At 54.0% G+C, this 14341-nt stretch overlaps 2 protein-coding genes across 2 annotated transcripts; both read left to right on the forward strand.

The window, feature by feature from the left end:
* The first annotated feature begins 1805 nt into the window (after positions 1-1805).
* Positions 1806-4472, forward strand: LOC116499218 (mast cell protease 1A-like). The gene is made up of 6 exons (XM_032203899.1): positions 1806-1841; positions 2415-2607; positions 2698-2842; positions 3034-3169; positions 3458-3709; positions 4025-4472. The coding sequence occupies exons 1-6, from the start codon at positions 1806-1808 to the stop codon at positions 4157-4159; spliced, it is 897 nt and encodes a 298-aa protein (XP_032059790.1). The 3' UTR covers positions 4160-4472.
* A 2851-nt stretch (positions 4473-7323) lies between these two features.
* On the forward strand, positions 7324-9741 carry LOC116499219 (granzyme G-like). Its single transcript, XM_032203900.1, has 5 exons — positions 7324-7387; positions 7496-7643; positions 8510-8651; positions 8807-9040; positions 9604-9741. Exons 1-5 carry the CDS (start codon positions 7324-7326, stop codon positions 9739-9741), a joined length of 726 nt encoding a protein of 241 aa, XP_032059791.1.
* The last annotated feature ends 4600 nt before the right edge of the window (positions 9742-14341 follow it).

Raw genomic sequence — 14341 nt, forward strand, 5'->3', positions numbered from 1 at the left:
GCACTTGAGTTCTGATCAGCCCTGGGGGAGTGACAGCAAGCTATGAATGCAAGATAAAACATCAATGATTTCAGTTGAGGTTTTCCTGCAGTGCTGCTGCACAGCCCCGATTAAAACTTGTATTTACAGACATTCTGATTAAGTGGGTGAAGCTCTGTGGGGAGCTCTGTCCCCCAGCCTCCCTCCCCACACACATCCTGTCCCCACTGCATGGCCTGGTGGGGCACCAGCCAGGGCGTCCAACCACCCCCAGGTGTTTTTCTGCTCCAGGAAGGGTGGAGTTGTGCCGCTTCAGATATGACTGATTGCTACTGACGGTTGGTTGCAAATGCTTGCTCTGGTCTCTTGCAGCAGGTCATCCTCCCGGTGGCACATCCCATCCCTAGTGCAGCGGGGTACTGCCAGGAGCTGGGGAGGGAGCCACAGCAGGACCCCCCAGACGGGAAACACCGAGCCCAAGAGACCAGCCCTTAGGCAGGATCGTCTCAGCCACAGTTGTTGTTCACTGAAATTCGGTGGGTGGGTCTCTGTAGGAATAGAGTTCACTGCAGTGAGCCTCTGCATTTGAAGGAAAACAAGAACATGAAAGAGAAAGTTTTGCTATCGTCTTGTCTTGACCACATTAATGACCTTAAAAGGCAAAGTTTGGTTGATTTTTTTTTCTTTAAGTGGTTTTTCTTTAAAAGCTTGAATTTCCTCAAAGCAAAAAACTTTAAGCAGAAAGCAAACAGCTGCATAAAATGCTTCTCCACTCAAAAACCTTGCCTGGGAGTCACCCCAGTGACCCACATCACCCATGGACCAGCTCAGCCCATCTCCCAAGGTGTCACATCTTTCTCTCCTCTGTGCCGGGTTTGTGATTGTGACCCCTTGGATGGTTCACAACGCAAGGCCCTGGGCATTTCCAGCTCTCATCTGCTGTGGGGTGGCAGCTTCAGAGCCATGCGTCCCCCAGCACCCCTCCTTCCAGTGTGAGCTCGCACAGCTGCCACCTCCTGAGCCCTGCCCCAGCCACTGCGCGAGGGAACGGCCGGGGAGGGCTCGGGGCAAACAGTGGGGCACAGCAGGGTGCTGGCAGACGCGCAGCCCAGGCTCCACACAGAGGAAACGGGGCTGGTCTGACACCCAAGGTGGTGGCAGTCCCTCTGGTCTGGCTGCCCCTGACCTTCAGATGCTTTTGTGTTGGAGCAAAGGTCGAGAGTTCTTGAAAGCCTGTGAGCATGGAAAAGACACCTTCAGTGACTGGCGCTCCTTGCTCTTTATCTGCCGTGTCGATAAAGATCTTTTCTTTAGCATCTAATTTTCTCTCATGCCCCTTCCAGTAAAGGGTCCTGTTATGACTACAGAATGCAACGTGCAATCTCTTCTCAGCAGAGCAGGCACCTCACACAGAATTAACCCTAACAGATTTATGCCTCACACACAATAGCCCAGGCAAGCTCCAGGGAGCATGAAACAATGCAACAAAGTGGGACAACCTCACAGGAGGGGAAAATGAAGGTAGTTAAGGGCTAGGAAGAGCAATCAGGAAGGACAACTTTAAACAATGCAGGACTGTATGGCACAGTTCTCTCTGAGATTGCAGCCTGTGAGTCAGGCAGTTCTTCATGCAAGTCACAGGCTCAGCTGCCATCATAGGACACACTTGGAAAGCTGAAGGCCAGAAGGAAAGTGCCCACAGCCACCAGCCGAGGCCATGAACGAGCCAGAAGTAGGAAGAACATAGGTGTCCTGAGCATCAGGCCCATGCCTCTCATACAGTGATTTGGTCACCTCTTTGAACAAGGGTCACCTGTGGCAGTCCGATGACGATCTCTATTGAGGACTACAGCCAGGAAGGGGTGAGTGCAGCATGACTGGTGCTCAGCTGAGCATTTAGCCAAATCACCCCTTGCTAGGGGCAAGCTGAAGACAGCAATTGCAGCGTGGTTTGCAGGTGATTTCAGGCCAGGGAACGAGGGGAGCAGTGAATCCAGAGCAGGGTGGATGAAGCCTCCTGAACAGGTATGCTCGTGGCCAGACCAGCTGCAGAGGCAGCACCTGCAGTCATTGAACTGGACAAGAAAGTGTGAAGTGACCTGACCCCTCCTGGAGCACGTGCCAGAAGCTAGAGGAGGTGCAGTAGGAGACAGCCTGATTGACAGAGCTGGAGGACACCATGCTTTGAAACAGACAGATGTGATCTGTCCTGCAACCAAACTGGGGAAGAAATGCTAAATCACACCCTGGAGATCCCCTTGGACACCTCTCCCGGCTGGCACCACTGTGGCTTCGGCACCATTCTGCACTCTGCCCTGGCCTTTCTGTCTTGCATATCGCTCACTGATCACAGCCTCTGAACACGCAGGCATGTGAGCTGGCTGGGCAGCAGAGATGCAGATAGACCGTCAGGGTTACTGCACTGCTCTGATTAGCACAATCAGGCCATCGCACATGGTTTCCTGGCTGCTGGGTACAGCTGGTCCCAGGGTATAAAGCCAGCCCTTGGGCACAGGGATGCTAAGACTTCCACACAGCCTGGCAGCAGCACCCAGTGGTGGGAGATGTGCCGGTCCCAGCTGCTCCTGGCCCTGCTGCTGCTGTTCTCCTGCCCGTGGGCTGATACCAGTAAGCTGGGGTACTGCGAGGGTCTATGCAGGAGGCTGCTGGTCTGGGCTCTGGCCTCAGCAGCTCACTCTGCAGTGGGATGTCTTTCAGGTGCTCTATGGGGTCAGATTGTGGGAGGCCATGAGGCTCAGCCCCACTCCCACCCTTACATGGCATACCTGAAGATAGGGAAGTCCGCCTGCGGAGGCTTCCTGGTGGCCCCTGACTGGGTGATGACAGCTGCACACTGCATGGGGTGAGTACCTTGTACAGGAACTTTGCCCACCTCTTTCTCCCCTAACCAGAGAGGTCCATCACTAGAGTCATCTTGGAGCCGGTTCCTCTTTCTCCTGCACCTAGCAGCTCTCTCCACCTGCCTGAGAAAGGGCAGGGAAGCAAGTGTGACCCAGCCTCTTTTCCTCCTCTCTCTTCTGCTGCCGTGGTCAGGAATGCCACAGTCATCCTGGGGGCTCACAACATCTATGAACCAGAAACAACGCAACAGGTCCGGGGAGTTCTCAGATACCACCGGCACCCTGAGTACGACCCCAGAACCATGTCTAACGACATCATGCTGCTCAAGGCAAGGCAGGCCTGCAGGGTGGAGGTGGGCTGTGGGCGTAGCAGGGGCTGAGCAGAGCACCATCATGCTGTTGGCTTCTCCTGCAAGCCATCGCCTTCTTCTGCCATGGGTGCTGGATTGGGAGGGACCCAGGAGGGAAGCATGGGCAGGGCTTGTGTCACATGCCATCTTCACAGCACCTCACCAGTACTTGTGGTGCTGTACGCCCCTCTGCACCTCCCCTGTCTCTGCGGGTGGAGTGTCCCCCAGCTGCTCACAGCCTTCTCCAAAAGCTTTGCTCTCTCCCAGCTGACAGCAAAGGCCACACTCAACAGCTACGTCAAAACCATCCCCCTGCCCAAGACCAGCGGCTACCTCCCCACAGGCACCAAGTGCAGCATAGCTGGTTGGGGCCTGATCGACAAGGACCAGGAAACCAGCAAGCTCTTTGAAACCAAAGTCACCATCTACAGCCGCAGGAAGTGCGTCCACTTCTATCCACACCTCAATGCTGGCATGGTGTGTGCCGGCAGCTTCCACGAGCTGAGGGACTCCAGCCAGGTACAGCTGAGGGGCTCAGCCACAGGGCAGGGGGCTGCTTGCAGTGGGGGCTGCTCCTGGCACAGGCTCGGCAGGACGCCAGGAGAGGTGACTAGAACGCAGTTCCTGTGCCCGCGTGGACGGGCTCCCGGGATGCCCCTGGCATCCTGATCCATGTGCGGTCCCGGGGGCAGAGCCCCAGCTTGCCTACTGTGGGCAGCTCCTGCATCGGGGCGGGCAGGAGCAGGCTGGCCCTGATGGCAGAGGCTGGGCGGGAGGGCTGAGGTAGGACCCGATCCCACAGTGGCTTTGACAACTGGTCTCGTCTGTCCTCAGGGTGATTCTGGTGGGCCCCTGGTGTGCAATAAGGTGGCACGAGGCATCGTTTCCTTCGGGCATGACAACCCCCCTGGGGTCTATACCCGCATCTCCAACTACCTGCCCTGGATCAAAAAAACCATGAAGAAGTAACAGCAACACCAGCGCAGCCCTGGGGACACCCTGGTTTCCTTTCTGCCCCTACCAAAGGCTCAGCTCCCTCTCCTTTCCTTGGGAACCCAAGTGCCCTGATGTATGCCTGGAAGGGCCCGTTTCTTTGTTCTGAGGCTGCTGTCCCACTGTCTGCCTGTGCCAGGAAGCCAGTTTGGTGCCACATTAAGTCACCCTGGCAGAAAGGAGGATTGTCCCAGGTGGCACCAGAAAGGGGCAGTACCACTGGGGATCCCATTTCTTTCAGAGACATCCCTGTCCCTGCTTAAACCTCGCTGCACTTGAAACACCCACAGTAAACTCAGAGCTGCCTTTTTTAGCATATCTGTCTCCTCCTTCCTCGCACCTCGTCCTGGGGAGGAGGGAGGGCTGGGCCAGGTCAGCAGTCAGCCTGCTGGGACAGAGGCAGCAGGAGCTCTGCAACCACCAGGTTGCTACCAGGCTGGGAGAAAAAGAGCTGCAGCTGCTGCTCCTGGAGCCACGGCAAGACTGCCGTAGGGAGCGATATGGCCAAGCTGCAAGTGGGGCGGGTGGGGGTTCACTGCAGGTGGGCAGGTTTTCCTGTGAGGGGCTCCCAGTGGGCCTCTGCCAGGGAGAGTGGCCACGCACAGCTCAGGGCCCTGTGCTAGCTCGCTCAAACAGTGCTAGCATAGGGGATCTGCTTCCCCTGCCCATTGCGGGGCGGTGATGGCAGAGAGCTGGGAGGCGAGGGGAAGCGATGTGCACACACCCCATTCACCAAGTTCAACAATGTCATGAGCCCTCCAGCGGCCAGTCCTCAGTCCTCCTCCTCTAGAGCAGCTGCATGATGCCCTGAGTAGAGACATGCAGACCCTGTAATGATCATTCTCAAAGTGTTAGTAAAGGACCTGAGTCTGCAAAGGCGCCCAACTCCATGCTGCTGTCTCCTTGCTTCCCAGGCCAGCTATTGCAGAATAGCCTGACCCTTTCCCTGGGGAAAATCAGGGTGAGTTCTTGCTGGGAGCTATCAGCATGGAGCTTGTGGGCACATTCCTGCCCCTCTCAGCAAAACAAGCTCAGCCCTCGCAGCATAGGCTGCTGTAGCAGCAGCACAAAACCAAAAGGTCTCACAGCTCTCAGCCAGGCGACACTTGGAGCTCAGCTTCTGCTCCCCACAGAAGATGCACCATCCTCAGACAGCCCCTGCATGGGAGTCTGACCACTCTGCACTACGTTTCCCTGAGCCTCAGGCTTCTCTTTAATTCCAGACACCATTTCTGATGGTGTCTCTACAGAGATAGAAGAGGGCCAGGCACTCTCCTGGAGGAGATGGCACCAGGCAGGACAGTGCACCAGTAAACAAATACACTGCACCAATCCCTAGCGCAAGATGCCAGACATCTATGCAAGTTCCAGGGGAGATCAGGCTGGTTTGCAGAGGGGAAACCCAGTGGGAAATTTTGAACATACAGAAACTGTGTGCAATGCAAGGAAACAGGATGCTTGCCTTGTACTCATAGCCTTTCCCAGCTTTCCACTTAGCCACTTATGTCAGAGGGAGGAGATAGCCTCAATACGCCTGTGGTCCAGCCGCAGCTGCGTGCTCTCATGCTCCCTCTGCCCCTGCCTGGGGCAAAAAGAGATGATGCCACTTTTGTCTTCAGCACCCACACCATTCTGGGGAAACTCAGAATGGTCCACGGTTTGGGCTTCTGCTAACAGCTGCTATCAACCAGTAGATCTGCAAGTGAAAAGGCTGCAACTGCTTATCTTCGGAGTACAAATCTTTGTCACGTCAGGGTTTTCCTTGAAGCTCCAGCTGCTGCAGTCTTTGCACGAGAATGGCAGCTTTCAGATTAAAAAAGGGTTTTGCCCTGCAGCACTGGGGGTAGGAGGGAAGGCGAATTTACTGGCAGCCAGCGAGGATGCATCAGTCCCATTTCGTCACAGCCCAAAGAAGGGACTTCTGGTGGGGCAAGGGAACAGGCACGCCAGTGTGGTGTGGGCGAGCGGTGGGGGTGCCCCAGAGACCAGCCCCCAGTCTGTCCTCCCCACGGTGCCAGGAGCAGCGGGTGCAGCCCTGGCTGGGGTGGACTTGGACACAATACCTCCCCGAGAGCCAGTGGGCAGTGAAGAGGCAGCATCCCAAACCCACGTCCCTCCCCCTCACCCACCCTCAACAGACCAGAGGCAAAGGCAGCCCTGGCTCCAGGCAGCATCCTCCGGTCTTCTCTCCTACCAGCCAGCAAAGGAGCAGTGACCCCCCAGTTCAACGGGAAACAATCACACCTAGGTTAAGGTACAGTAAGGTAGTTGGAAGAGACCTTCAAAGATCATCCAGTCCAACTGTTTGACCACTTCAGAACTAACCAGCAGTTAAAGCATATTATTCAAACGCCTCTTGAACCCTGGACAGCCATGGGGCATCAGGCTTGCTAGGAAGCCAGCTGCAGTGTTTGACCACCTAAACTGGAAAAAACATTTTCTGGAAAGAAACACTTAAAAGGGGGTCTTTTGCCATACAAAACAGAGCTCCAGATCAGCAGCTGGTGCAGAGCAGAGACCTTGTGGTACTAGCAGCAGTCATGCTGTTGTGGGCCAGGCTTGTGAAGCTGCTGAAACAGCTCCTTGCCCCAGACAGCCATAGCCAGGGCAGCAGTATGGACACACGCACACCAGTTTTGTGAAGACTGTTCCTTGAACCAGGACTACACCTGCTGAAAAGCAGCAGGAGGGTTCTCAACTGCCTCCTTGGAATTGGTGCATCAAGTAAAACAAATCTTTTTTTTTTTTTTTTTTGCAAAGCTTATGATAAAATCAAAAGACTACGCAAGAGCACAACAACAAATACAAGCTGCAATGTAACGGTATGCTGGCAGGCAAAGTGACAGGGTGGGTGCACTCCCTCCAGCTTGGAGGCAATGGGTTAATACTGGCTCTGCGTCCAGACAGGTGTCAGACGCCTCGAATCAGTCCCAAGCTGAAGGTGGGTTGATGCCCAAGGCTGACTGAATTCCCCCCTCAGATTGCTGAGGTGTGCAGTTTGCAGAGAGATTAATCAGATGAGTCTGACCTCTGCGGTTTCCTGGAGCCTAGTCTCAGGGTATAAAAACTTCCTGGGAGCAGGAAGAGACCCCAGTTGCAGCCTCACCTCCAAGGCATCCACCGAAGCCGAGCACGCTGCGATGGAGCACCTGCAGAAGCTCCTGCTCGCCCTCCTGTTGGTGGCATGTCCTCCGGCCAAAGCCAGTGAGTAGAGCGGGCACAGTGTGGGGCGAGGGCTGGGGAAGGCAGAGTCTCGGCCAGTGCGTACGGCAGCCCCTCCTGGCCCCTCGTCCTCAGCCCCACACATTGCAGGTCACGCCTGGAACCGGATGGCAGGAGCAGGCAGAGCCAAGGCCCCCGCCAGACCCTACATGGCTTATCTGGAAGGGAAGAACGGCCACTTCTGCGGGGGCTTCCTGGTGGCCCCCAGCTGGGTGATGACAGCAGCTCAGTGTTTCAGGTAAGATTTCTCTGCACAGCACCTGGCACACTGAGGTTGCTGAGCTGCCATGATCCTAGACGGAGGTCTGATAACTCCAGTCACTTCCTTCAGCAACAAAGCCTTTTCTAGCCTGGAGTGAGGCCACACTGCAGGGACAGGATGGGCTGGCACCCAGCAACTTGGCTCTGCCTGCGGTTCCTACTCAAGCCGCCCAACCCTGCAGCCTCCCCAGCACACATTCGGATGCTTATCTTTCTTTTTTCCCCCCTCTGTGGTCCATTCCTAGATGTGAACAGTCAGAAATTGGGCCAGCTTCTCCCCTTGCTGCCACTGACCTGCTGGCTTAACAGGGGTGGCTGGTGCCAGGCTCTGCCCTTTCTGCCACCACTGACCTGCCAGGCTGCTGTACAATTCAATGGTCTCATCGGTGAGCTGCTTTCCCAGCTCTCTTCCATCCCTCCAGCTCAAGGAGCTGGGGCAGTGGCAGGCAGAAGGGGCCCAGCTACTCACACACATGCTCTGGGTATCGATACTGGCAGCTCCAGGCCTGAAGGGCAGAAAGGAGCATCAGAAGAATCTGGCCTGGCTGAGGGCTGTCCCCTACCCCAGATCTTTCCCCACTTTCCAAAGGCAGCCCCTGCTGCCAATGGTCCTTGTGAGCATTAGACAAAATTAGTTGATCTTGAGATCCAGAGGCAAAGTAACCCATGGCATGCAGAGCCCCACTCTGTCAGCCAGTGATTCACTCTGCCCCCTGGCTGGGTGGGCTCACCTGCAGGACTCCTTGCTCTCACCAGTCTTCAAAGCCCAATCCATGCCCCCAGGCTATGCCTTGGTATCACCAAGACAAAGTCAATGACATACACTGTGCTCATTCTCACTAGCCACAAACCTCTGACTGTCATCCTTGGAGCCCACAACATTCAGAGAAGAGAGGAAAGCTGGCAAATGTTTGAAGTCCAGAGTTATCACTGCCATCCAGACTTCACCAATCCCATGAAGGGAAATGACATCCTCCTGCTGAAGGTAACTGCCCACCCGCAGCGCCTGTGTGGTCCTGTCTGCCCGAACTCACTACGTCCAGGGCTGAGCTGTGACAATGGAGTGGGAGGGGACATCCTTCAGCACAACCCATTTACAGACAAAATACTTATTTCTATATTTTCTGTCTCCTTGCCCAGCTGAAAGGCAATGCTACCAGCAACAGCTATGTTAGGACCATTTCCTTCCAAAAAATAAAGGCCTCTGGAGGGACAGTGTGCAGCATAGCTGGCTGGGGCCACAAGGCACCCACTGCGACATTCCACGAAGCCAACGTCACCATCCACAAACAAAGGGACTGCCTAACCGTGTACCCTGGACTTGCCAACAACTTGATCTGTGCCAACAGTGGATCTGCTGGAGTGCCTGAAGAGGTCAGTTGGACATGGGGAGTGGATGGCTGCAGGGCAGGACTCAGACAGGTCCTAGGCACAACATGGTTTGGGCTAAAACCTCCACTGAAGAGGTGCTGTCTAAAATTGCTTGTCATTGTCAGCCCCCCCAGTCAGCTTCACCAGCATCCCACTCTTGCTGTCCTGGCACAGGAGCTAAAGAGGTGCCGTGGGTCTTGATTTCCAGGGATCTAACCATCACAGGGGCACCACACTTGTGCACAACACCCAGGATTCTGCGCAACAGGACAACAGCTTGGCTGAAGAGGGGTTTGCCCTAAATTTCAGAGCTGGGCTGAATGCATTTTGTAGTGCTGTGCAGCCAAGAGAAGGGTGGAGATGAAGTGATGCTTCAGGCTATACTATTTGTCACTGTGCTGGTCCCAGACAGAACTTACAGGTCCTGTTTGGACCCAGAGCTGTCCACACCCACAGAAAGTCCCAAATTCTCCTGGAAAGCTCTGTCCTCATATCTGCAGCCTCCCTGTTCTTTGCAAATGCACCCACCTTCCCCCCAGTCAACACTGATCTCTCTTATTTTATAGGGTGATACTGGGGGACCACTTGTCTGCAACAACAAAGCCTATGGTATCTTCTCCTATCAGTACAAGAACCGGATTGGCTTCTACACACACATTGCTCCCTACCTTCCCTGGGTTGACAGCATCATGAAGTCGGCATGACTCCACACAACCCAGCTGCTGCCCTGGAAAGCTCATGCACCAGGGCTCACACTCACCTGCTGCTGCTTCTTTTCTCCCTGGGAAGCTTCTTCCACCAGTCCTCATGGATGTGGCAAGGAGTTCTCTCCAGCAAAGCAGGGGGCTTTGTGCAGAATTTGCACCTTGACTGAGCCTGTTCACCATGCGAGCTAGGGAGCACCCACGTGCACCGCGCACCTTCCCTGCTCCGGGCTGCCCTTTGGCCAAACCACTTGTGGCTCCAGCGAGAGCAGCAGGGCAGGCCCGAGTGAGGTGACCACAGCTACTGGGACATGTTCCTGGGGGATCCAAAGAGCAACCTCCTCCCCGCCCCTGGCATTTGTGATGCCTGGATCACCCTTGCCCATGCCCTGGGGTTACAGGGTTGTCCCAGCTCCAGGGGGAACAACACTTTCAGCTCCTGCTTCACTACTGATGCCGTCCCCTACCTCTGAAACTCGCTGCCTCATTTCTCCCCTCTTGCTGTAGCTCCACTGTTGTAAAAATACATAAAAACAATAAACTGCATGTGCATTTGAGAGCCTTCTATGATTTGAATTTGTATCAGTCTGGCTCCAGTCCTGAACAGCTCAGAAGAAAGTGATGGCCCAAAGTGCTGAATCCCAAGCTGGAAGTTTCTACCTAACCAGTAGCCTCCATTTTCTGTCCCACCTAAACCCACTGAAGAGGTGTCAAGCGTGGCATTCAGGGCAGGGACAGCCTCTTTGCCCCCTCTCAGCAGTGCAGAGGGCTTGGTCAAAACTGAAGAAGTCAATGAGTGATCTTCCAGCAGGAGATCATCTCCCCCATGTGATGCCACGTGAGCAGGCAGGGAAGGGGAGAGGGCACAGAGCACCAGGAGTGCCTGGGCTGCAGGACTGCTCACACCATGTCCCTGCTGGTGCCCTGGGGGTGGATGAGCCTTCCCCATGCCAGGGCAGCCCTGTGATAAGCCTCGCCAGTGGCCACTTCTTAGGTGGAGGACAGCACGAGCACCAGAGCCAGCTACCCGAAATCCAGGATGCAGGGTTTCAGAGAAGAGGAGGCACAGAGGCTTCCTGGAAACCACGACGCCTGCCCAGCCTACCCGGAAGCAGAGAACCCTGCGGGGGTGCTGCCTTGTTTCCCACCTCATTTCCCACCCTCCCAGGGCACGGAGCAGGACAGACGAAGCAGGGAGAAGGGTGGTGGTTTGAGAGAAGAAGAACCCCACACACCTGGCATGCTCAGAGGGCTGACTGCCCACCAAAATCAAAATTCCACGTTTTCTGGGTACCACAGGGGTGCAGAAGAGATCTAAACCTCTTGCTGTTCCACGTGGGTACCACCAGCCCATCCCAAGAGGTAATAACACCGAGCATGGGCACCAGCCAGCTGCACAGATTCATTTAGGAGTGAAGGCTGTGGTCCCAGTTAAAGCCAGACACTGTGGGCAGCGAGAGCATCAACCCTCACTGTCAGCAAGAGGACAATGCAGCATTGCACAGCACTGAGCACAGCCGGGCCTTGAGAATAGACTGTAAGACACTGCTGCAATACGTAGTTTTATCTCAGATCTCTGCCTGTCTATAAAAGGATAAAGTCAATCTGTAGCTATAAAGGAAACGGAACTGGGAGCCCTGCTCCTGTCCCCGTGCTTTAACCATATTGTCACCCTTCTCTTCCTACAAGCCCCTATACTTTGTGATAACATCCAACCACTGTACTGAGGCACAAACTCCACAGAAGCAGGCCCCGTTTCAGTGTTTCAGGAAAGAAATCACACCCAGAGATTCAAGAGATTTGTTGTACTGGAAACAAGAGTGAAAGGTACAGGTATTAGATCATCAGCAACCCATAAAATCACGGGGGTTTCTCTGCTGCATATTACAGTATTGGCCAAGGGCCCTGGTGATGGTAATCCTGCCATGCTCAGTGCTGTGAGTGTGTGCAGCAGAACCAGTCCTCCCTCTGAAGATGCTGAAGAAACATGACAAAAGATGAGAGAGGCTTGGGTTGCTGGTGGCAGCTCTGGTTGCTGTGGCTGGGCCCAGGCAGGTGCCCACCAGAGAAGTCCTGGCAAGTTCCCTGCCACATGCAGGTGTCCCTCAAGGCACTTCTAGACATTTGGATCCTTTTAGTGAAGTTGGCAGCAAAGAGAAGAACCACCAAAGCTTGGTGCTCAGCAAACAGTTTCACAGAATCACAGAACTGTAGGGGTTGAAAGGGACCTCAAGAGCTCTCCGGGTCCAACCCCCCTGCCAAAGCAGTTCCATAGAGCAGGCTGCCCAGGTGGGCGTCCAGAAGGGCCTTGAATATCTCCAGAGAAGGAGACCCCACAGCCTCCCTGGGCAGCCTGTCCCAGAGCTCTGTCACCGTCACCAGGAAGAATTTCTTCCACATGCTGGTGCGGAACTGCCTGGGCTCCATTTTTTGGCCATTGCCCCATGTCCTGTCCCCACAGACCACTGAAAAGAGGTTGGCCAAATCCCAATGTCTCCAATGTTTTTTCCAATACTTCATAGTTTTGGACAAAACTTAAAGACCCCCCCCCCCCCCTTCTGAAACTGAGCTTAAAAATATTACATCTGAAGGATATTGATCTGGACATCTGGCAAGTGACTTAGCAAGAGGATGAAAAGAAAAAACTTTCTGTCCGGTGCTTGGGATTTCACTGACAAAAATAAAATAGAAGAGAAAAGGAAAAGCCCGGACTTCCAGGTCCCACTACATTTTCAAGTTTACTTCACAACAGCTGATCTGGAAAAAACATTTTGGTACATCCCCAGCCATAATGTGCCTCTTGTGACCGAAACAGCAATCCTGTCCAAGTCACAAAGCCAGGAGCTGTGTCCCGTGCCCTGGACACCCCCAAGGAACATGAAGGTCCCCAGCAGCCGGTGGCAGGAACTAAGCGGGCAACCCTGACCCGCAGTCGCAGGCACCTTCCAGCCTGGCCGCTCACTGCCCCGGCAAGGAGAGGGGTGGGCGAGGTGGCAGCTCCCCGGTGCCAGCGGGCGCAGAGCCCCCCAGCCTCTCACAAAGCTCAAAAAGCAGAAATAAAATCGCAAATACTTTTTAAGAGAAGACTTGAGATTGCAGAAGTGCAGGCTCTTCCTAACAGTAAAAATTGTCAGCAAAACTCTTCAATTCTCTACAGAATTGCAGGAAAAAAATAAATAAATAAAAATCTGTGAGGCAGCTTTTTGAGGAGGCCCTCGCCCAGACGCAGCGATGCACGCGTGGTGCACCGAGATCTGAGGGGGGCTGAGGGAGAGCTGAGGGCCCCCCACCAGCGCCTGCCTCTCCTCGGAGCTGAGGTCACTGCCATTGCTGGGCGGTGAGGAAAGACGTGATAGAAGTGACGGGTATGGCACGTTTTACACAGACAAAGGGCAGTCCAAGACCTACGGCTCTGAGTTCCGAGTATGAAAACACCAGCTCCATTCACTTGCCTCTCCCCCACCACGTGGCTTTCCAGACGTACTGGTTTTGACTGGGATTCAAAGTGAGACAGTGGTCAAAGTTCAAAGTATGTCCAAGCAGGGCGGGGGGAAGAGGAGAGCTCTGTAGTAATCTTCTATTCAGACCGATTTCCTGTGCTGTTAGGAGGGCTGGTTCCTCTCCTCACTTTGCTGCAGACAGCATGCAGCCACTTCAGACTCAGAGCTGGGAGGCACAGGAACCCGTTGAGCATTGTGCTGCAATGACACCACAGGCCACAACAGGAGAAAATCTGAGCCTACACACATCCGCAGAGCAAACACTTCACTTACACTCCTCAGTGGCGCAGCTTTGCTCTGGCCTGAACTCTTGCTGTGCTCTTGAGGGATTTCAGCTGGGACAGGAGAGCCCCGGCCCTCCAGGCACAGAAGGAACTTGAGTTAATGAGATAAATGCAATGCAAGCCTGGCTGGGGCACGGAGCGGGGTTTTCAGTCAAGTGGTGTGGCTGGTCTAGTAACAGAAAAAGCAATCAGACAGCTGAATAAATTAAGGGAAACTGGGAGGGGGAGGGGGTGAAGGGGCCAAACCTGCCTCTCTGTTGCTAGAAGTACTGCGGTAGTTTTGTATCACGCAGATTTCAAACATGGCAAAATTACCATTCTTCTAACTGCACAGAGAGAAGGGACAAAAAACCAGGCCTGGTTAAAGCACAGGAACCCAGCATACTTCTTCAGATTAGAACAGACAAATGACATTCTAAAATCAAAGACTAGAGGTCAAAGTTTAGAAAACTACCAGTGAGAGCATCTGTCTTTGCGAACTCCAACTTCAAAAAAGTTTTGATCAAGCTTAATTTTACCAACCACCCCTTATTCTTAAACCATCTTAACCCTGTACATACTTTAATCAACAGTCAACAACAAAAGTTTCCTGACTGCAGAAATACAATGCCCGAGTTTTTAAAATGTAGCAGCAAGCTTGAAGTTCTCGTGTTAACACACAACCCGATATGTTTTATTTTTCAAGATACACCTCTGGAGAGCGCTCAGTTTTCCTTATGCTCACCTGTGCATAAAGGTAACTGGTTAGGCCCCGTACAGCACCTGCAGAAACCCTGAATACAAAGAAGTTACCATTCCCGGTACTTTCCAAAGCTT

This window comes from Aythya fuligula, chromosome 26, assembly GCF_009819795.1.
Source record: "Aythya fuligula isolate bAytFul2 chromosome 26, bAytFul2.pri, whole genome shotgun sequence".
NCBI classification, from domain to species: Eukaryota; Metazoa; Chordata; class Aves; order Anseriformes; family Anatidae; genus Aythya; species Aythya fuligula.